The sequence below is a fragment of the Pelobates fuscus genome, chromosome 2, assembly GCF_036172605.1.
Source record: "Pelobates fuscus isolate aPelFus1 chromosome 2, aPelFus1.pri, whole genome shotgun sequence".
NCBI lineage: Eukaryota > Metazoa > Chordata > Amphibia > Anura > Pelobatidae > Pelobates > Pelobates fuscus.
Window position 1 is genome coordinate 79,537,488 of NC_086318.1, and position 22,710 is coordinate 79,560,197.

At 43.4% G+C, this 22,710-nt stretch overlaps 1 protein-coding gene across 1 annotated transcript; it reads right to left on the reverse strand.

Moving 5' to 3' along the window:
- Positions 1–1,335: 1,335 nt before the first annotated feature.
- On the reverse strand, positions 1,336–21,774 carry LOC134585510 (thiamine transporter 2-like). The gene is made up of 5 exons (XM_063440935.1): positions 21,599–21,774; positions 19,274–20,051; positions 7,359–7,551; positions 2,893–3,034; positions 1,336–1,914 (listed from the first exon to the last, which is right to left on the reverse strand). Exons 1-5 carry the CDS (start codon positions 21,746–21,748, stop codon positions 1,777–1,779), a joined length of 1,401 nt encoding a protein of 466 aa, XP_063297005.1. The 5' UTR covers positions 21,749–21,774; the 3' UTR covers positions 1,336–1,776.
- Positions 21,775–22,710: the final 936 nt, after the last annotated feature.

The window sequence follows — 22,710 nt, forward strand, 5'->3', positions numbered from 1 at the left end:
GTTTATGTTCATGTGCAATATGTAATGGAGATTGGTGGTTCTTCACATTTTGAGATTTTGAGAGAGCACTACAACTATAAGCAAACCGGGAAATAAAATTGCTTAACTGGGCATACAGGTTGTTTATGGTCTCCCTGTGTTGGAGGTATAATTATTTGCCATTTATATAGCACCAACATATTCCACAGTGCTGTGCAATAGAGGTAATACAGACATAATAAACATAAACATATACCAACACAAAAGGAGCAGAAGATTCTGCCAGTGAGCTTACAATTTAGTAAATACTGTACTTTTATACAAAGTGCTTAGCGAGATAAATAGTGAGCTTACAATCTAAGGTAAGATATGAGATTGCATTGGTGAAGTTGATGGCCAGAGATCTGGCGATATATGTAAATATTGAGTAGCTACTGAGGTAGTTCAATAATTAAAGGGACACTATAGGCACAAAAACAACTTTAGCTTAATGAAGCAGTTTTGGTGTATAGATCATGCCCCTGCAGTGTCAATTTACAGCCATTTGATTAAATCACTTTGTTTATGCAGTCCTAGTCACACCTCCCTGCATGTGACTTACACAGCCTTCCTAAACACTTCCTGAAAAAGAGTCATCTAATGTAAATTACATCTAATGCTCACGATTCCTTTATTGAACAGTCTGTTTCATTTAGAATCTCTTATCTCCTGCTCTACTAATAGCCTTCTAGAACGTGAACAATGTATAGAGCAGGAGATATAAACTAAAGCATGGTAACATCTGATTGAAAATGAAACCAACATGAAAGGATGTGTGGCTAGAGCTGCATGGACAGCAACAAAAGTGATTTAATTCCTAAATGACAGAGATATGAGCTTTGAAACTGTAGGGGCATGATCTACACACAGAAACTGCTTTTTTAAGCTAAAGTTGTTTTTGCGCCTATAGTGTCCCTTTCAGATTAGATGCCGCTGTGGGAACATGCTCTAAGGAAAGAAGGGGTAGGTGGCCAAGTATTGTATCTCATGTTGCCTTCCAAGTATAAATATGGTTCAAATAAAGCATTGTGTTCTAATCCCTAGACAACACTGTAAGACAAAAAAGTGTAAGAGTAGAGCTGCCTTCTGGGTTGATGCACAGTTTAACTACAGGTTCTCATGTATCATCCCTAGTGAGGACATTCAAAATCTGCACAGATTTAAAAACTATCAGGATTTAGTAGATCTACTCCCAACTAAATCATGCATGCCTTTAACCCCTTAAGGACACATGACGTGTGTGACACGTCATTATTCCATTTTATTCCAGAAGTTTGGTCCTTAAGGGGTTAATTATGCTTTTTTTCATTTTCTAAGAACAGATGCAGATCTCTGAAGCATTTGCAAACCCTTTCAAGGCTTTCTGTGGCTGTCCAAAACCAGACTTCCCAATGCCACTCAATGAGAAGTATTTGCTAGGCAGGTTTTTAGGGCAAATGCCTGTCTCTTGCGTTTAGCTCCAATGAGCTAACCAAACCAGGAAGTAACAGGACTGGCAGTGTGAAAACTAGGGGAATGTTACAAATTTAGTTGATAAAAGTGAATTTTTTGTGAATGAAAAAAACAAACAGGTCTCTGAAAAGACTCCAGCACTAGAGTATTTTTGGAGTTTTTGGTGTCCCTTTAAGGTCATCTTTCTAGGTACAAGATGGAGACTATGAATCTAGTTCCATAACCCGCACCAATTCTGAACTGCACATATGCTTTGAATTTGTGATTGAATCCGATTGAAATGCAGGGTGGCTTGACTTCTGATCCCTAGAGCTGTGTCTGTGTGTTGGTTTCACTGTCTGTGTTGTCCACCGGTGCCTTGCAGCGTAGTGATATCAGGACATACAGGCTTCGCACAAAGAAAATTACAGCTATAACAGTAAAGTAGCTTCCATAGACCAAAAACTGCCAAGAAAGAGGAAAAAAAAATAAGTTGGTTTTATGAGAAATGATTATATCTGCAAGATAAAATATTTTAGTAAGGTTTAGAATTATATGGGCTTTAAAGACATGTGAAATCATGCCATAGGTCAGGACCCAGTCCTCAAGTTCAGGATTTAGGGATTACCCAGTTGTGTCTACGGGTGTTATTAGAAAAGAAAAATCCCTAAATCCTGGACTGATAGGGGGTACTTAATTACTGTGTTGGGAACCCTTGCCATAGATGGTCCTCACTTTTAGTTTATGGGGGTCCTGTGAGGTCAGATATTTGTGGTTTCACAAGTGAAATTGCTATCAGTCTAACAAGTTTTGGGACAGAAATGCAGTGTGCAAAATTAAAGACTGCACTGTTTTTCTTTTTTTTTTACCATATGTATACGCATGGCACTATATAGCAAGCCAGCACCAATGCATTTCCATTCACAGTTTAAAGTTGTGTTTTATTTACTTTTTGTGGCTGTGCCTTTCAGACTGGTTAAAGGAATATAATAAATTATAAGTTAGGCAAACAATATATAGTGCTGCTTTAAAGAGTACCATTTAATCTACCAATTATGCAATCTAGTTTTACTAACAAAATGTGTAAACTTATTATTAACTGTTACTTTGTCAATGGTCTGTTAATGTAATGGATTGTGTGTGCATTGAAGCACCTTTCAAAAGGTTTAGACGAAAATAACTTAATTGGAATTTTTTTTTTTTTTAAATCCAACCTTTCGCCTGTATATTCAACATAAAATGTTAAATTCTAGCAAAATCCTGACTATTACCAATTTAGTAGATAACCATGTGAGGTATTACATTCCCCTTTTATAAGGCCCTGTGCCGCTTGCTAGCTGCAGTCACATGTTTATGGCATTGGTCAAGGGGACAACAAACATCCACTTGGGGTCCTACTTTCTGTTTGTTTATAGCTTGAAAAATATTGTTAACACTCATTACCTGAGTCTCAATACCAAGTGCCAGACCTCGCTGATCGACGACTATGACCGTTATTATTGTCTGAAGTGCCAAAGCAACAAACGTATTGATCCCGAACATAAGAGCGTAGCGTTCCATACTTAGATTGATAGCTATCTGGAATCTAAAGATAAAGCAGAAAAGTTAAATGGACATATCTATGGACTGGCTTTACTCAGGTTGGTACATTTTATTTTGTAAACAAAAAATAAAGTGCGCTGTGTCTTTAAGACTAAAAATAAATACTTTATAGTAAAAGTGAACTTTACATAAAACAATTAATACAATAGTATATTTGTACCCAAAGTGACAATGTGCACTGTACCCAAAGTGATTTTTTTTTGTGCATGTGTTTTAGCGGTTACATTGATGTGTTACAATTACAAATGAAAAATACCTTCTACCATCACCAATAAGTAAAAAGTGCTCATATTACTCTTATAAGGAAAACAAATACATAAAAGTAACACCACAACTGAGTAGACATGTGCAATTCGTTTCGGTCCGAATAAGAATTCGGACGAATTTCGGACAATTCGGACATTCGGTACTTCCGAATGTCCGAAGTGCCAAATTGCCGATGTCCCGAAGTTCTGAAATTACCGAAGTGCCGAACTTCCGAAGTTGCCGAAGTGCCGAAGTTCCGAAGCACAGTATTGCCTAAGTACTAATATACTTACCCAGTGGAAGAATGAATAATGTTACATTGTATACAATTTTAAATAAAAAGTATACAAACATAGCCAGGATTCACCTGTAAGCATTTGCAACACTTACAACAATCAAGTAACATACATTCATATAAAATGTAAGTTACTTGGCCAGTCAGTTTAATGACAGGAATGAATAAGTAGATAACTCCCTAATTCCCACGGTATTAGGGAGCTTTCTACTAAAAAGGCTGAAAGACCTAAATTGGTCTTTCACACAAATGTACTAATACTAAGTAAAGATTACTTAGTATTAGTAAATTATGCCCCTACTCGCTATAGCGCGAGTAGGGGCATGTCGATTAAACAGTGAGCAGCCTGTGGCTGCTCACTGTAACCAAAAAAAAAATAAGCCCCCCCCGGCCCCCACCCCTGAGCGGCGGGTGGGGGCCCTAATGTAAAATAATGGGGGGGACCCTATTGTCCTCCCCTCGGGCCCCCACCCCTGAGCGGTGGGTGGGGGCTCTAAATCAGAATAAGGGGGGGGACCTATTGTCCTCCCCCGGCCCCCACCTCTGAGTAGTGGGTGGGGGCCCTAAATCAGAATAAGGGGGAGGACCTAATGTCCACCCCCCTGGCCCCCACCCCTGAGCGGTGGGTGGGGGCCCTAAATCAGAATAAGGGTGCGGAACCTAATTTCCTCCCCCCTGGCCCCCACCCCTGAGCGGTGGGTGGGGGCCCTAAACAAGAATAAGGGGGGGATCTAATGTCCTCCCCCCTGGCCCCCACCCCTTAACGGCAGGTGGGGGCCCTAAATTGGAATAAGGGGGGCCTAATGTCCTCCCCCCTGCCCCCCACCCCTAAGCGGTGGGTGGGGGCCCTACAGTAAAATAAGGGAGGGGAACCTAGTGTCCTCCCCCTGGCCCCCACCCCTCAGCGGTGGGTGGGGGCCCTAAATACTAATAAGGAGGGGGACCTAAGGTCCTCCCCCTGGCCCCCACCCTTGAGCGGTGGGTGGGGGCCCTAAAAAATGTCCCCTCCCCCCCATGGGACTAGGGGTCCCCAAACCCCTAGTCACCCCCTCCCCCCCAATAAAAATTATCCCCCTACCTACCCCCCTCACCCTAAAAATAATGAGGGGGGGACCTTTAACTAAGAACATGTAAAAAAAAAACCAAAAAACTTAGCCCCAAAAAAGGCAAAATAAAATCCATAATAACTGACGCAATTATTAATAAAAAAAAATAAATAAAAAAATCCATCTTCACCCATGGAGGGCTCCGCGCAGACTGAGCTCTGCAGGGCAGCAGAAGGCTTATAAAGCCTTGCCCCGCCCTTCAATTAGGCTCAGAGCACTCTGATTGGTGGGTTTAAGCCATCCAATCAGAGCGCTCTGACAGGTAAATGAAGAGACTGACAGGTAAGTCTCTACATTTACCTGTCACAGCACTCTGATTGGTTGGTTTGAAATCCACCAATCAGAGTGCTCTGTGTCATTTTACACAGCGTGGGAAAGTTCTTTTGAATTTTCCCACGCTGTGTAATTTGACTCATAACTCGAGAGAGTTATGAGTCAAATCACACAGCGTGGGTATATTCTAAAGAACTTTCCCCGCCCTGCAGAGCTCAATCTGCGCGGAGCCCTCCATGGGTGAAGATGGATTATTTTTATTTGCGCTCGTTTTTTTTTTTTATAATTGCGTCGGTTATTATGGTTTTTTATTTGGCTTTTTTGGGGGCTGAAAAAAGATTTTAGAAGAAAGAAAACATTGAATGGTAAAGGTCCCCCCCTCATTAGTTTTTAGGGTGAGGGGAGTAGGTAGGGGGATAAGTTTTATTGGGGGGAAGGGGGTGACTAGGGGTTTGGGGACCCCTAGTCACCTGGGGGGGGGGATATTTTTTTTAGGGCCCCACCCGCCGCTCAGGGGTGGGGGCCAGGTGGGAGGACATTAGGTCCCCCCCCTTATTAGTTTTTAGGGCCCCCACCCACCACTGAGGGGTGGGGGCCAGGGGGAGGACACTAGGTCCCCTCCTTATTCTTGTTTAGGGCCCCCACCCACTGCTCAGGGGTGGGGGCCAGGGGGGAGGACACTAGGTCCCCCCCTTATTCTAGTTTAGGGCCCCCACCCATCGCTCAGGGGTGGGGGCCAGGGGGGAGGACATTAGATCCCCCCCTTATTAGTATTTAGGGCCCCCACTCGCCGCTCAGGGGTGGGGGCTGGGGGGGGCACTATTTTTTTTTTTTTTAAACAGTGAGCAGTCACAGGCTGCTCACTGTTTACTAGACATGCCCCTACTCGCGGTATAGCGAGTAGGGGCAAAATTTACTAATACTAAGTAATTTTTACTTAGTATTAGTAAATTTGGCTGAAAGACCAATTTAGGTCTTTCAGCCTTTTGGTAGATAACTCCCTGATACCGTGGGAATTAGGGAGTTATCTACCAAGCGGCTGCAAGAGTCCCGAGGTGCCGAAGTCCCGAAATTCCGAAATGCCAAAGTTCCGAAGTGCCGAAGTTGCCGAATTTCCGAAGTGTCGAAGTTCCGAAATGCCAAAGTTCCGAAGTCCCGAATTGTGAAAATCGCGAATTTCGGAATGCCGAACCGAACCGAATTTTTTTCCCATGCACATGCCTACAACTGTACAACGCTGTACAATATTCGGACTAACAGACAAGTATTTGCAACAAGACGAGCTGGACGCACAGGAACAGAAGGTGTTGAGGGTCCTGGCAAAACAAGCTTGCATTCTAGAGGGAGTGGGGTAAAGTAGGTTACTAGAATAGTTTACAATGAAGGGTTAGTTTATTAGATTACATAGTTGCAGGAGAGAAAGCAGGATGGGTTACCAAGATGCGGAGGAAAGCTATAAACAAAGTACGTTTTTAACCCCTTAGCGACTGAGGACGGTTCAGGACCGTCATCGGCATTTTTGCATTGCCGACCGATCACGGTCCTGAACCGTCCTAACGGTGCAATGTACTTACACGATCGCCGTCGTTCCCCCGGCGGTGCTCCCGGTGTGCCCTTCAGGCATTTTCATGCAAACACTACCTTTTCAGAGAAAAGGAAGTGTTTACATTGCCCCTAGGGACACCTCCAAGTGGCCACTCCTTAGGTGGCCACTGGAGGGGCTTTCTGGCTCAGGGCTGCACAGTAAGCAGCCTTGCCGTTCAGTGTCTCCACGCTGTGCATGGAGACGCTGAATTTTCCTCATAGAGATGCATTGATTCAATGCATCTCTATGAGGAGGTCCTGATTGGCCAAAACTGTATTTGGCCCTGCCACCATGCCAGTTTTAGCCAATCCAATGCTTTCCCTATGGGAAAGCATTGGATTGGCTAAAACTTGGCCATTTTGATTATGTCACAAAGGGGGCAGAGCCAAAGGGGGCATGTCTAGATACTCTCAAGAAAGTTTCTGTAGTCTACACAAACACTTATAAGAACCTATTTCAGAATTAAAAAGATTTACAAAAAAGATATACACACACACACACATAGGCAATGGATGTACAACCCCCCCCCCCACCCCTCCCCCGTCCCCTTCCCCCGTCCCCTTCCCCCACACACACTATTTTAACTTACCTTCTTTCTCCCAGAAAAATAATCTTAGGGATAATTTTTTCCCCACATACAAACTGGTGGAGAGCTGCTCCCAGTGCCCCTATGGACAAGCCTCCACTGAACTGAAGGATAAGTAACAGGATAATTTGCAGAAATTTATATGCAGATTTGTGTGCCATATTTTGTTTTGCTTGACTAAAGCACATCTGTCTTCTACAATCTACAATTACTTACGTAGCAATAGTGATGAGCAGTACGTAGGAAGATTTGAAAATCAGGTATCCAGTATAGCATACCCAGATATTGGTTGTGTAATTCATGAGAAACAAGGATCCAGCATCCATAGCCGAAAAGATGGCAAGAGCTAATTCCCCGGTGACTTTCCAATTTACCTTCACGTAACCAACTAAGAGAGATACCAGCGCTCCTAAAATGAAATATTCTCTTTTAATATTCAGCAGATTTATTGAACTGTACTAAGGCATGAATAGCAACTAAATTATAATTTCTCTCATTGGTCATAAAGGGACACTCCAGGCGCCAAAACAACTTCATCTGAATTAAATTGTTATGGTGTCGGGAGGGCCCTGGAGGCACTCTTACCTCAAGGGGTTACACCGTTAAATAATTGTTTAACCCAAAAGTTGCCTACAGCGATGATGTCCACTCCTCCACTGCCGTAAGTCACTTCCTCCCAGAGAGAGCCGCGCGGGAGAGACCACCCCAGGGAAGCAGAGAGGAGGAGGGCTGGTCCAGATTGCCAGTCAGCACCTCAGCCACCACTCTGCACACCAGGGAAGCAATCCTTCTGTGTTTCTGTCTGTCAGTATGTCTGTCAGTGTATGTCTGTGTGTCTCAGTATGTCTGACAGTGTATGCGTGTGTCAGTAGGTTGTATGTCTGTCAGTATATGTGTGTGTCAGTATGCTTGTCAATGGGTATGTATGTGAAAGGTGCGATTGCATGCCAGGGAGTGGGGGTTGCCCATGGGGCCCAAGGAAATGCTTTGCCCAGAGTCCTAGTGATATTAAAGACGGCCCTGGTAGTGTTGATTGGCTGAGAGTGGTCAACTGATGCTCTTAGCCAATCAATGACTCCCCATTCACTAATCTGGCTTGGAAACAAACATACCTTTTTCAGGCCAATTTAGTGGCTTGAAAATTAAAAAGCCAGATGCCACCATAACAACTTAATTTGGATAATGTTTTGGTGCCTGCAGTGTCCCTTTAAGGAGACATTTCTGACATCCACATAGGCTAGTTATTTAATTATTTTGATTTTTTGAGGGGGGGAGGGGGGAAGAGAACAGGTTTTACTTCAGTAGTCTACCCATTCTACCCCTCCCTCCAAATGTGCAGTGTTTCCTTTTCTCCAGTACTTATGTAAATGTTGGATTTTTCTGAGTATATAGTTCTGCTAGTTTTCAGTAGTAAAAAGGTGACAATTGCACTCCCAGAAAACATGTTACCATGATGCACTGTTTGTAAGATAAGCTAAGCAGCACTACAGAAAGTTAAAGGAATACCATAGGGTCAGGTACACATACATGTACTCCTTATTCCTGACCTTATAGTGTTAAAACCACCATTGGGCCCCTCCCTCCCTCTCCTTCCTCTCATGCGGCTCTTTGATAGCTGGGAGGAGTGACGGGGCACTTCCTCCGAGCAGTGAGCTCATGTAAAAGCGCCGCAGTGCTGACCGGCCCCCCTGAAAATCCATACCCATCGGGTGGCCTTAACAGCATGGGCCACTCGATGGGCCCCTTGAACGTGTGGCCTCGGTGGTTTGCCACGTGGGCCGGGTCGCAAAACATGGTGGCTGGTACCCAGACACAGGGGTCCACAGGGCGGCCAGGCCCCCTGGAACTACGACCCCTATATGTACGCCACTGCTCATCAGAACAAATATAATAAGCTGTAGTTGTTCTGGTGAATATAGTGTCCCTTTAAATTAGAATGATGCTTCACTGAGTCATTTCTGGTTTGATGAGAAGTCACTACCTATACTTAAAAGAGTGGAGAATTGCAACAAATTAACTTTAATTGCCTGATGTATACACAGTAACTAGAATTTGCATTTCCTGATCAACCCATGGCAGTGTTAACCTGGGTCAACTCTTACCTTCACAGCAGATAGGACAGGAAACAGAACTCTGAAATTTCACAACGTCGGTATCTCTCCTTGTTTTTGATAATAATTAATGTCGTTTTTTTATTCAGCTGGTTTGGAATTTAATGGACATTTCCAGCCTGGTGTCTGGATGTTATGCACTTAGGTTTGGTATTTATTTATTGATGACCAACGGTTCAGATATATTATTAGCCGCCCTGTTGTATACGCTCTATATGTTGCACACAGACTCACAGATAGCTATTTGGAAGTGTTGTCCATTGTATATTTTCTATGTATTCTTTGTATTAGAAAATATCATTACATGTATTGATGTAGGAACTTGCACGGATCCTGCTTGACCAATATTAGTGTACCTTGTAGCAGATGGTGTCAGGGCTGTCCTAAAAGACTGTACTATTATTGCAATTCGTGTGTTATTTTTGTTCCTATGGTTAAAATGTATGTGGGATTCGTATAATTGTTCGGTAGTTTCCATCCGTATTCCATGCGAATATAAACTACCGAACTAATAGACCACCTCAGAAAGAAGTGTGTACCTTATTAATTGTTCACACTTCTCTAACCGCAGGTTAATGGGTACTTTAGTGCGGTATCTGGGTGGCCGCTGTTCGGGATACGAACACGTGGCGGCGGCCATCTTACGCACGAAAATCTCAGCGGTGTTTGGTCGTCGAGTGTCTGGAACTCAAATCGATTACCCGAACACCGCTGAGACCTCCATAGCTCCGTAACTCACGAACGGGAAGGCTAATCAGTCTCCCGTTCGGTAGTTTCAATGTACTGGGAGTGCTGTTGGGATATTATTGGATTATTTTGTCTGCTGGAATTACTACTCTATGGATCTATAATACTTGTTCCTGAGCCTCACTGGGATCTATAGTGGAGTTAACCTGTGAAATATCAGGCCTCCGCTACATACCTTATTGTTTTCTAACTCACAAACAGTTTCATTTTCAATCAGATGTTAACTTGCTTTAGAAGTTTTGTCTCATGTTCTGTAAATTTAACTTTAATTACATACAGGGAGCTCCTGCAGAGTCTATATGGCTATTAGTAGAACAGGAGATAAGAAATTCAAAATTAAACATAATGTGTAATAAAGGAAGTTTAAACATTGGTTCTCGCTCTCTCTATATAGGAAATGTTTAGGAAAGCTGGGCTGAATAAACAAAGTGACTCAACATCTAAACAACAGAGAAATGAGAAGTGAGGCCGCAGGAGCATGATGTATAAACTAAAACTGCTTCCTTAAGCTAAAGTTGTTTTGGCGCCTATAGTGTCCCTTTAAGTAATTTGGCACAAAAGGTTCACTGTAGCCTTAGAAAAATGCATCGGTTTAAAAAAATCATCATACAGTAAAGTTCCTATTGGGAACACAAACACTTCACCACATGAAGTGATAGGAAATTGGCTAAAAATGAATTGTGCTACCTATTATGTTATCCTCAGTGGAAATGAAAATTAAACAAATACCTCTGGGCTCCAAGATTCCCACTTGACAGGCTTTGTTTGCCGTTTTAAAGAGAGCTTTATTTGAATGTAATGCTAATCACATTACTCTAATGGGTTTTTTTACCCACCATGACCATTTCAGTGATTTGAAGTGGTCATGGTGGCAAGAGTCTGTATGTGCAGTGTTTAGCTTGAAACACTGCATACAAAGATCTTGGCACTTGTGTGCCAGGGGATAGTTACATCCCCAGAACATGTGAGTTAGGCAGCCCTGAACTCTGTGAACTCCGTTGTAACAATAGTCTAAACAAAGTAATGACTATACGTTTTATCAGTAACAGATAATAGAGTGCTAGATGTTGCCAGGGTTGAGTTACAGATTTACCTATAGCAGAGACAAAGTTAAATATCACTGGTCCGGGTAAATATTTGTGACAATAGGAGAGATAAATAAACATATACATGTAGGCTACTGAGCTGAGTAATATATTATATATATTATTAATTTAGGACTTATTTATCTGCCCTCTGATTTCATATTTATTTGCACACTTTTTTTTAAAACTTTCTAGGCACACCTCTTTTTAAGAAGACATATTATAGTAGAACTAAAGCGCTTGCAGCAGATTCTAAACTGCTCTTGAAGTTAGTTGTCAGGTTTGGATAAAAATAGTTCTGGTACAGACAATTACAATTTTTTTTTTATATATATAGTTGTTTATCTAGAGCAGGGGTCCTCAAACTGTGGCCCTCCAGATGTTGCTGAACTACAACTCCCATGATTCTTTGAATAACATAGATAGTCAGAGTATCATGGGAGTTGTAGTTCAGCAACATCTGGGGGTCCAGAGTTTGAGGACCCCTGATCTAGATAAAGAAGCATATATTCTATATCCCCCATGTAACATATTTAAAATGTCACTCCAGCGTGCTGCGGTGATTATGGTTCAACAAATATGGTTGCAGTGCCTGCAGTTTTTGTTTAGCAAGTTTCACATTTTTCCCTTTGCTTCCATAACATATTTGAATAGGCTAGTATAAACTGGCCACTTTGAATCTGACCCTTAAGGGCACACAATAGGCACCCAGACCTCTTCATCTCATTGAAGTGGTCTGGGTGCAGTGACCCTCTCGCCCTTAGTCCTGCAATATAAACAGTGCAGTTTCAGAGAAACTGCACTGTTTATATTGCAGGATTAAAGGACCATTATAGTGCCAGAAAAACAAACTCGTTTTCCTGGCACTATAGTGCCCTGAGGGTGCCCCCACCCTCAGGGTTCCACTCCCGCCAGGCTGAAGAGGTAGGAAGGGGTTAAATCCTTACCTTTCTCCAGCGCCGGGCTCCCGCGGCGCTGGGGACTCTCCTCCTCCTTCGGTCGTCATCGGCCAAATGCGCATGCGCGGCAAGAGCCGCGCGCATTTAGCCAGTCCATAGGAAAACATTCTAAATACTTTACTATGGATGCTGGCGTCTTCTCACTGTGAAAATCGGCTCCTTTTTTTATTTCACTAGTACAGTTTTCAATAGAGATTGTCCCATTTATAAATTATCCTTGTTACACCCCCCTGGCTGTCAAACAGACAACCTATCCTATTACTTCATGGTTGTTTTGCTAGACTCAGAGGCAGCAATTGCTCAGAGCACCTGCATTACAAAGACTTCTCATTGAGCTGCTGTAGCGTTACTTACCTTATCCAGGGGCCGGTCGCGGTCCTCTCTTCGAGCCGTGCGCGGTCCTGCTGCACGAGCCGCGCACGGCTCATCCGACGGCTTCACTAGGAAGACGGGCAGTGACCGCGAGAAGCGGTCACGTGTCCTGCCTGAATCTAAGAGCGCGCCGCGGGTCTCGGGCACGCTCTTAAAGAGACAGTGGGAGCCTAAATTGTCAAAAGGCTCCCATTGGCCCCTGTCATGCCACACTCCCCATACACTTACCTTTTGGGGGTGTGGATATGACAGGAGCCAATCAAAGTAGTTTAGAAGCTATTTAAACTTACCTCTCCCTTTACTCCCTGCCCTATCGTGGTTTCTGTTGCAGTTCCCTTTAGCGCTTGTTGTGTTCAGTTGTGTTCCTTCGTATTGACCTTGGCTTTGTTTCTGACTACGTTATCTCTTTATCCTTATCTGATCTGTTTACCGGCTTTCTGTTTACTGTGTAACAGACCCCGGCTAGTCCTAGTTTACGCTGTCTCTCTGTGCCCTTGACCTCGGATCGTTCCTGACTCTGTCTCCTCTCATATACGTCGAGTCCGGCCATTCTAAGGTCCGGTAGACGTATCTCTCCTCTGTGTTGTCCTTTGTTAAGTTGAATCCTGCGTGTTGGGGTATATTACGATAGGGCCATGGATCCCGCAGATTTGGCTCAGCAAATGGCTTCTCATGAGGCAAGGTTTGTAGAGCAGGATCACCGTATGGATCAGATAGCTCAGGCTCTCCAGACGCTCTTGTCTAGAACTATTCCTGCAACCACACCTAACCCTCCTACACCTCTTATTCCCGAAGTATCTAATTTACCTAATACTTCACCTCATGTAACACCCCCTCCCAGGTATGGAGGGGAAGCTAAGACATGCAGAGGTTTCATTAATCAAATAGAATTCCACTTTGAGATGTATCCACGTTCCTTTCCCACTGATAGGTCTAAAGTCGGGTTTTTGATGCATCAACTAACTGACAAAGCACTTGAGTGGGCAAATCCTATTTGGGAGGCCAATGGACCTATGGTGCATGATTTAAATAAATTTTCTTACGCTTTTCGTAGAACTTTTGACACAACGAAAAGGTCAAAGAATGCCGCAAGGGCATTGATGAGAATTAAACAGGGTTTTAGGTCTGTGGCTGATTATGCTATTCAGTTTCGTACCCTTCCTTCACAGGTCGATTGGACAAATAATGGGTTAACTACTGCGTTCATGGAAGGGTTATCTGACACCATATAAGATGAGGTAGCGGCAAGGGAGCTTCCTATACCATTAGAGGATCTTTTTTTTTTTTTTAATTCTTTCTTTTATTGAGGCATATGAGAAGGGGTACAAAATAAAGAGAGGGAAATGCAATAACAGTTTACAGTTGGGGGTCGGTACATTCAGCTTTAAGAGACTACATTTTCCTGAGAAGTGATGCCTCCTTTTTTTTTTTCATGTCGTATAGCAAAAACTTGTCATAACCATATGCAATGCCTGTCTAGCTAAACTATTAAAAGAGAATCATTAGGCTATGCAATATTTTAGTCACGTATTAGGTAGATAAATTGTCAGGCTGTACTTTCAAGGTGATGGCAAGCTAGGTAACTATCTGATTATACTTCAGTAGAAAAAACACAGCGATTGTGTAGGTATTAGGTTAGACTGACTTGGAGTTGCAAAGGGTGTATAGGCTATAAGTAATAGTGAAGCATGAGTAGGTCAGGTACAATAGGCATATTATTAATGCGACTGCTGAGTGTGAGTTAAATGTCGGGGGACATATTAGCCTGGACATAACCGTGCTTAGTAGTGTATTTATCTGTGTGACAGATGGTGCTATGCCTGGCTTTGAGTCTCAGTCCTTTTGGGGGGTCAGCCGATGCCTTGTTGGGGCTGTGTATGTGCCTCATGTGGTGGTCAGTGCAGCTGGTGCGGTCTCCTCGGTGTGAAGGTGCTGACATCCCCTGGGCCATGCAGAGTTGCTGAAGGCACTGAGTGTAGCTCCAACCAAGCTGTGTGTCGGGTAAGGTTTGCCTGTCTTGGGCTGGGGTAGCATTGTATGTACCTTCCTGAGGCAGTCACCTCCCTTGGTCCAGCTCCCCTCCGCTTCGCTTGCCTTGTCTGGGGAGGTCTTGTGCTCGGCTTCGGTGGTCCCCTCAGTGTCACTGCCTTGTATGGGGGGTGAGAGTACTTGACCCTCCACCTCCGTCCAGCTTCTGATTTTTTGGGCCTTGTGACTCGACTCTGCCCCCTCCGATTCGGGTTAGCGTCACCCTTGTGAGAAATCTGTTGTTGGGGTTGCGCTGCTGTTTGTCTCCGTCTGGCCTCCTGTGAGGTGCACTGTGGTGAAATCTGGAGTGGGTCTTCAGACTCTGAGGCTCTCATGCGGGCTTCCAGGGACTCCCAGAAAATAGCGAAGATGCTGTTCAGCCTCATCTTCGTTTCCCGCCATGCGTCGGAGGTGTGAGAGGCTTCTGCCATATTAAAGACCGCCGGGTCGGTTGATTTCGGGCTCCACGGAGCCGGTACTGGCCCATCGCTTTGCCAGGGAGTCGGTTGGGGGTAGACCGCGATAACCCCCACCGGTCCAGAGGGGGGGGAACGAGGGCATGCAGACAGATTCCCGGCGTGGCATTGCAGCTGGGGAGTGGCCGTCTCCCCTGCACCCGCCATGCTTGTAGGCCTCATTGTGAGTTGTGCTCGGTTCGTCACTGGAGAGGTATCTTTCTCTTCTCCTCGGTGTCTACTTTCGAGTGGTAGCTTTAAATCCACGATTAAGTGCCTGTGGGTCTGTGAAATTAGCGTTAAGTGCCGAGTTTAGCAGGAGCTGCTGTGGTCAGCGTCCTCACAGCTCTGCGGTCAGGCCCCGCCCCACCATTAGAGGATCGTATTGACTATCTCATTGATATAGATAATAGGATTCGTGACAGGCTCTATACTAAAAATAGGAATAGAGGTTTGGTTATGCCTATTAATCCCAGAATTGATAAACCTGAGAGTGTTAAAGTATCTGTATCAGTATCTCTCAGATACTGAAAAATTACTTAGAAGAAGGGACGGACTCTGCCTATACTGTGGTAGGAGAGATCATATGGTAAAGGAATGTCCTTTGCTTCCGGAAAACCTCTCGCACCTAAGACCTTATAGGGGACTGGCCTTGGGTGTGATATCTAAGTCTCCTAAAATGCCTCCTAACCGTTTGCTTCTCCCTGTTTCTCTTCATACGGGAGAGAGTTGTATAGCTGAAAGCATACTAGCCTTGGTTGATTCCGGGGCTGCTGAGAACTTCATAGACTCTGGGTTTGTTACGAAATACAACATTCCCATCAGAGAGAGGGAGATACCCTTGGCCATTGAGGCCATAGATGGTAGACCTTTAAGTACTCCAGTCGTTACCCATGAAACTGTACCATTATTCATGTACACAGGGGTTTTACACTTTGAGACCATTCAGTTCCAGGTTATCACCTCTCCCTCTTCTCATATCGTGTTAGGGTACCCATGGTTATGTTCTCACAATCCCATTTTCGACTGGGAGTTGGGACAATTAAAATCATGGAGCAAAACCTGCCACGAATCTTGTATGATTAAAGTCACCCCTTTAAATTCTATTAATGTTCCTACTCCTCCTCCTTTGACTACTGTTATACCTCCTCAGTACTTGTTTCTCAGGACTGTATTCGATAAAAGGGAGGCTGATAAATTACCGCCTCACAGACCCTATGATTGTGCTATCGATTTATTGCCTGGCACTATACCTCCAAAGGGCAGGGTGTACCCTTTATCTATTCAAGAAAACCGTATCATGGAGGAGTATGTTAAGGAGTCACTAGAAAAGGGGTTCATTAGGAGATCCTCTTCTCCGGCTGGAGCGGGGTTTTTCTTCGTATCTAAGAAAGAGGGTGATTTAAGACCGTGTATCGATTACAGAGGTCTAAACAAAATCACTATCAAAAATGCATACCCTATACCTTTAATTACAGAATTGTTTGACAGGCTGAAACATGCTACTGTAGTCACCAAATTGGACCTTAGAGGTGCATACAATTTAATACGCATTAAGAAAGGTCACGAATGGAAGACTGCATTCAACACTAGATCCGGTCATTACGAATATACTGTTATGCCATTTGGTCTTTGCAATGCCCCAGCTATATTTCAAGAATTCATTAATGACGTCTTAAGAAACTTTATTCACACATTTGTAATCGTATATTTGGACGACATATGAATTTATTCTACAGATTTACACACTCATCACAAACATGTTACTACGGTCCTGAAGACCCTTCTTGCTAACGGTCTTTATTGTAAACTAGAAAAATGTTTATTTGACCAATCCGAAGTCCAGTTTTTGGGGTATTTGATTTCCGCCAAAGGTTTTCGTATGGATCCCCAGAAGCTTTCTGCTGTCATAGAGTGGCCCCTACCACAAGGTTTGAAAGCAATTCAGCGTTTTCTTGGTTTCTCTAACTATTACAGACGCTTTATTAAGGGTTTTTCTTCTATTGTAGCGCCTATCACCCGTATGACAAAAAAGGGTGGTAATACTAGTGTCTGGTCTCCCGAGGCACTTCAGGCTTTCGACTTTCTTAAAACTACATTCGCCTCTGCACCTATTTTACAGCATCCTATCCCCTCACTGCCTTATATTCTTGAAGTTGATGCTTCTGATATCGGGGTAGGTGCTGTTTTGTCCCAAAGAGAATCGCCTGAAAAGCCATTGCATCCTTGTGGCTTCTTTTCTAGACAAATGTCCAAAGCTGAAAAGAATTATGATGTGGGTAATCGTGAACTCCTTGCTATTATCTTAGCTCTTTACCCCTTAAGGACCAAACTTTTGGAATAAAAGGGAATCATGACATGTCACACATGTCATGTGTCCTTAAGGGGTTAAAGAATGGAGACACTTGTTAGAGGGAACTAAGGATCCTATCCTCATTTTTACGGATCACAAGAATCTATCCTACCTTGGTGAAGCTAAAAGATTATCTTCTAGGCAGGCTAGGTGGTCACTATTTTTGTCCCGTTTCAATTATATTATCACCTATAGGCCAGGTGATCGCAACGTTAAAGCTGACGCTCTGTCCAGACAGTTCGAAACTGCTGACAAACAGGAGGTTGATGTTACTCCTGTCATTCCCCCAGACAGGATAATAGCTACTACTATGTTGTCTATTTCTTCATCCCTCTTGCAGACCATACAGGCGAAACAAAGCATGGCACCTAGCGAGAGGCCTACTGATAAGTTGTTTGTTGACGTTCCCGAGAGACGGGAGATTCTGTCATTATATCATGATACTAAGACCGCTGGACATTCTGGTATTACCAAAACTATGTCAGCTGTTTCTCAATATTTTTGGTGGGGTTCCTTACGCAAGGATGTCACTGACTATATAGGTGCTTGTACTACTTGTGCATGTATGAAATCTTCTCGTAGAGTTCCTTGTGGGCTTTTGCACCCGTTACCCGTTCCCGAGAGACCTTGGTCTAACCTATCCATGGATTTTATTGTTGAATTACCCCCTTCGAATGGTAACACAGTCATCCTGATGATAGTAGATTGGTTTTCCAAAATGGCTCACTTTGTGTCTCTTCACAAGTTGCCCACATCCAAGGAACTGGCTCTTATCTTCGCTAGAGAAGTATTTTGGTTACATGGTATTCCCGTATCTATTGTGTCCGATAAGGGTAGCCAATTTATTTCCAGGTTCTGGAAAGCCTTTTGTTCGGAAATGGGTATTTCTCTCTCATTTTCTTCCACTTACCATCCCCAGTCTAATGGAGCTGCTGAACGTGCCAACCAGTCTCTGGAGCAGTACCTTCGTTGTTTTGTATCTCACCATCAGGACAATTGGTCTGACCTGCTTCCTTGGGCTGAGTTTGCTCGGAATAACGCCACTCATGATTCTTCCGGCAAAAGCCCTTTTTACGTTGTCTATGGCCAGCATCCCGTCGTTCTTCCGGCTGCATTCTCTTCACAGGGCATGCCAGTTCTGGATGAGCATTTGGCTGGTTTGTGTGATACTTGGGAGCAGGTTCAGCGTTCTTTGGTGGATTCCGCGAGAAGCGGTCACGTGTCCCGTCTGAATCTAAGAGCGCGCCGCGGGTCTCGGACGCGCTCTTAAAGAGACAGTGGGAGCCTAAATTGTCAAAAGGCTCCCATTGGCCCCTGTCATGCCACACTCCCCATACACTTACCTTTTGGGGGTGTGGATATGACAGGAGCCAATCAAAGTAGTTTAGAAGCTATTTAAACTTACCTCTCCCTTTACTCCCTGCCCTATCGTGGTTTCTGTTGCAGTTCTCTTTAGCGCTTGTTGTGTTCAGTTGTGTTTCTTCGTATTGACCTTGGCTTTGTTTCTGACTACGTTATCTCTGTATCCTTATCTGTTCTGTTTACCGGCTTTCTGTTTACTGTGTACCAGACCCTGGCTAGTCCTAGTTTACGCTGTCTCTCTGTGCCCTTGACCTCGGATCGTTCCTGACTCTGTTTCCTCTCATATACGTCGAGTCCGGCCATTCTAAGGTCCGGTAGACGTATCTCTCCTCTGTGTTGTCCTTTGTTAAGTTGAATCCTGCGTGTTGGGGTATATATTCGTTACAGCTGCATTGGGAAGTTTGTTATTGGACTGTCACAAAATGTCTGGGCTGGGTTAGAAGAGGAGGGCTTACAAAAGCTGCAGACAAGAGAATTTCAGATTTTGCAAGCTGTTTATAGATATACCCAGTGACAAAAATGCTAATTACCATTTTACCATTTCATTCTAAATTATTCAGTTTGCATTTACAGAAACTAAATGTCAAAGTGTAATGGTTCCATGCTGCCAACGCATTTTTATTATACAAAACATTAAATTAATCTGTAATTTTTCTTACCCAGAAATGTGGACACAGCTTCCACTCCTCCGTTGTATACCTCTGCATCCTGAGCAGGAGCTACATGCTCCCATAAAACTTGAACATAGTTAATCACTTGGTTATATCCAGCTGTGGCAAGAGCCCACCACAATGACCAGTAGATGAGCTCCTTTGAGGAGTAGCATACCTTTATGTCTTTGCACAAGAGCCAAACCACTCTGAAAAAGTTTGGGCTCTCTTTGTTGTCAATCTCTGTTTTAGCTGTCACGTCAGATTGTATCTCCTGCTGATTGGGTAATTTTGTTTCAGAGGATGATGCTTGAGTTGGGTCTACCACCGCCTTTGTGTGAAAGAACATGCTCTTGCTTGGCATGGGGAGAAACAGCGAAGACAGGAACGCCACAGAGACTGCAACCAAGGAGATCACATTAAGATAGAAGTATGATATTTTAGCCAGTGACACAACGAGTTGGCCAAGTACGGCAGCAATTGTGTAACCAATCAATGTAATGCTTCGGCAGTAACCGGTGACCCTCTGGTAGTGTTCAGAGTCGACCACGCTGTAGATGTAGGAATAATAAGCTATTTCGGTAGCAGTGACCATACCATAGGAAAACTCCATCCCTTGCATTGCTGGCACGCCTCGGGCAAAGAGGAGCAGGATCCATGTTGTAATATAGCTCAAACCTTGTAAGATTATGACAGGTTTGTATCTAAGATAGTCTGTTAGCAGGAAAACTGGAATCAGAATAGCTAGGTAACTGTACGTCCACACTGGAAACACAGCGTTTGTCACCTGATATTAAAAAAAACACAACAATATTCAGAATTAAGAATTAAAGAAACACTTGTGTGTTATAATTTACATACAATTATTTATAATGGTGGAGTGTTGTGGAGTTTAGCCCCCATTCCTGTAAAATGAAATTAAACAAAACTTGTTTTTAATCTAGTACAAGAGTGTCTTCTTGTCTGCAGCGCCACTCTACCTCCAGAAGACTAATTCACGTGCACACTCATTGAGAGGGAGAGCGAATGCACAACAATTGCTGTGTTGCGATGGCCGCAATTCAAGAAGGATCACAAAGAATTCAGAAAGAGCCTGATTGATACTTGGGATGTTCTATTTCTATTGAAATGGCACTTTTATGAAGAAAGAAAAGAGGACACTGTTAATCCCTTAATCATTTTTGCAATTAACCCCTTAAGGACCAAACTTCTGGAATAAAATGGAATCATGACATGTCACACATGTCATGTGTCCTTAAGGGGTTAAGGAAAAAACCAACAAAAAACGAGTGAATGAGACTTTTGGGTTAAAGAGGTTTTTAAAGGGCACTATAGGCACCCAGACCACTTTATCTCATTCAAGTAGTCTGGGTGAAGTGCCCCTGTCCCCATACATTCTAGAGTACCACAAGAACAGTATTTCTTTGGCAGTGCCAAGTTATTTAGTTAAGGAATAGATATTTCACTTGGCAACACAAAGAAATTGGCAATTTTTCAGGGGCATGTTGGAAACTGTGCAGAATGAGTCAGAAGGCATTAGTTAATCACAGTTTAGAATGCCAATGGAATGTTAAAGGGAGACCGTAGAATTGAGCTGTGAGACTGATGGGGCATGATCTATTAGTGATTCATTAAGCTAAAGTTGTTTTGATGTCTATAGTATCCCTTTAATACTACATTAGTGATAATTTTTTGTGCAATAGTGGCCTTGCTCTTCATGTGTCAATTAGAATTATGTCACAATCTTCTAAATAAAGTAAACTGAGCACAGATTATCAAATCTAGACAAACTTGATTTGTATAGCTTACCGTCACAGAATTTACAAACAATAAATGTTTAATTTATTTGGAAACTAAACCAGGAAGTTGGCATATAACTTTGCTTCCTGCAGCTAAATGACCCCACGGTTTTGAAACGTATGTGACCATAGTGGAATAGATCCAAACTTGTATAGCTCATCCTGTGGTACCCCAGCTGCCGAGGAGTACTGTGGGAACTCTACTTTACTGCAGCTTATAGAAACACAAACACTACATTTGTTATGGGGCACCGATAATTGCTGGATAAGCAAACCTAGAGGTAAAGACTCTTTTAGTTTTACTATACCTGTGAAATAAATGATTGGGCTGTATATTCGATATATACAATGAAGACTCCAGATATTCAATGTATTACGTATATCATGGTGGGCAAAAGGTAGATTCCCAGCTGTTTTGTAGAGTCACAACTCCCATAAAGATGTACCAGCCTTAGCCTTTTAGCCACCTACAATAAATTACTTTTCTGACAATGCCAACGTCTAACCTGACATCCTGCTTGTGAGTGTGACATACCTGCTCAATAGTGAGATTATGTTCTGGTCCTGTGAGGTATGGGGTCAGAAATGGTTCTGAAGGTCTCAAAAAGGTGAAAAAGCCATATATGCAGAGGATAAGAGTGGGGTATAACCAGCCACTGGGCACTGTTTTGCCACAGAAACTCATGCTCTCTTACTGCTGCCTCTCACGCTGCAAAGGAATCTCTCTGTGAAACATTCAGAGGAGGTTAAAGTACACAGACTGAATTAGTTGGGGGAGGAGCACTGCCATTAACATGTTACAATTAGTAAGGAGACAATGCCTTCCAGCTTAAAGGACCACTATAGGCACCCAGCTCAATGAAGTGGTCTGGGTGCCAGGTCCCCCTAGTTTTAACCCTGCAGTTGTAAACATAGCAGTTTCAGAGAAACTGCTATGTTTTCATTGAGGGTTAATCCAGCCTCTAGTGGCTGTCTACCTGAAAGCCACTAGAGGCCGCTTTACGCGATTTACACGGAGTAAATCGCACTTATTTGACGCTGGACGTCCTCACTGAGTCCAGCGTCACAAAAGATCCCCATAGGAAAGCATTGAGTAATGCTTTCCTATGGGCGGGTTTGAATGCGCGCGCCTCTGGCTGCTTATGTGCATTCGGCTCTACTCGGAAGCTGACGTCAATGGAGGAGGAGAGGTCACCAGTACCGAGGGAGCCCAGTGCTGGATTAAAGTAAGCAAATAAATGGTTAATTAACCATTTATTCGCCGCGGAACGTGGGCTCTATAGCGTTAGGAATACATAGGGCTCTATAGCGTTAGGAATACATATTTGTTTTCCTAACGCTATAGTGTACCTTTAATTGTTGTACTGATACTGCTTGTTAATTACTGTAAATACTCGAATATTGTTAAGACACAACAGCCTTTGTAGTACACAACACTGCTAGAATGTAAATGCCTGTGAATGGGGTCTTATTCTCCTCTTGTATCTCTGTGTAGGTAAACTAATATCTCTTGGTTGTTATCAAAATAATGGTGAGAAATTGAAACTTTAGTAGCTGTAATAGGACCTATAAAGTCCCCATGTCTCCCAGGCAGTGTCCCTGGTGTCTCAGTGTTCCCATGTCTCTCAGTGTCCCTAGTGTCTGTGT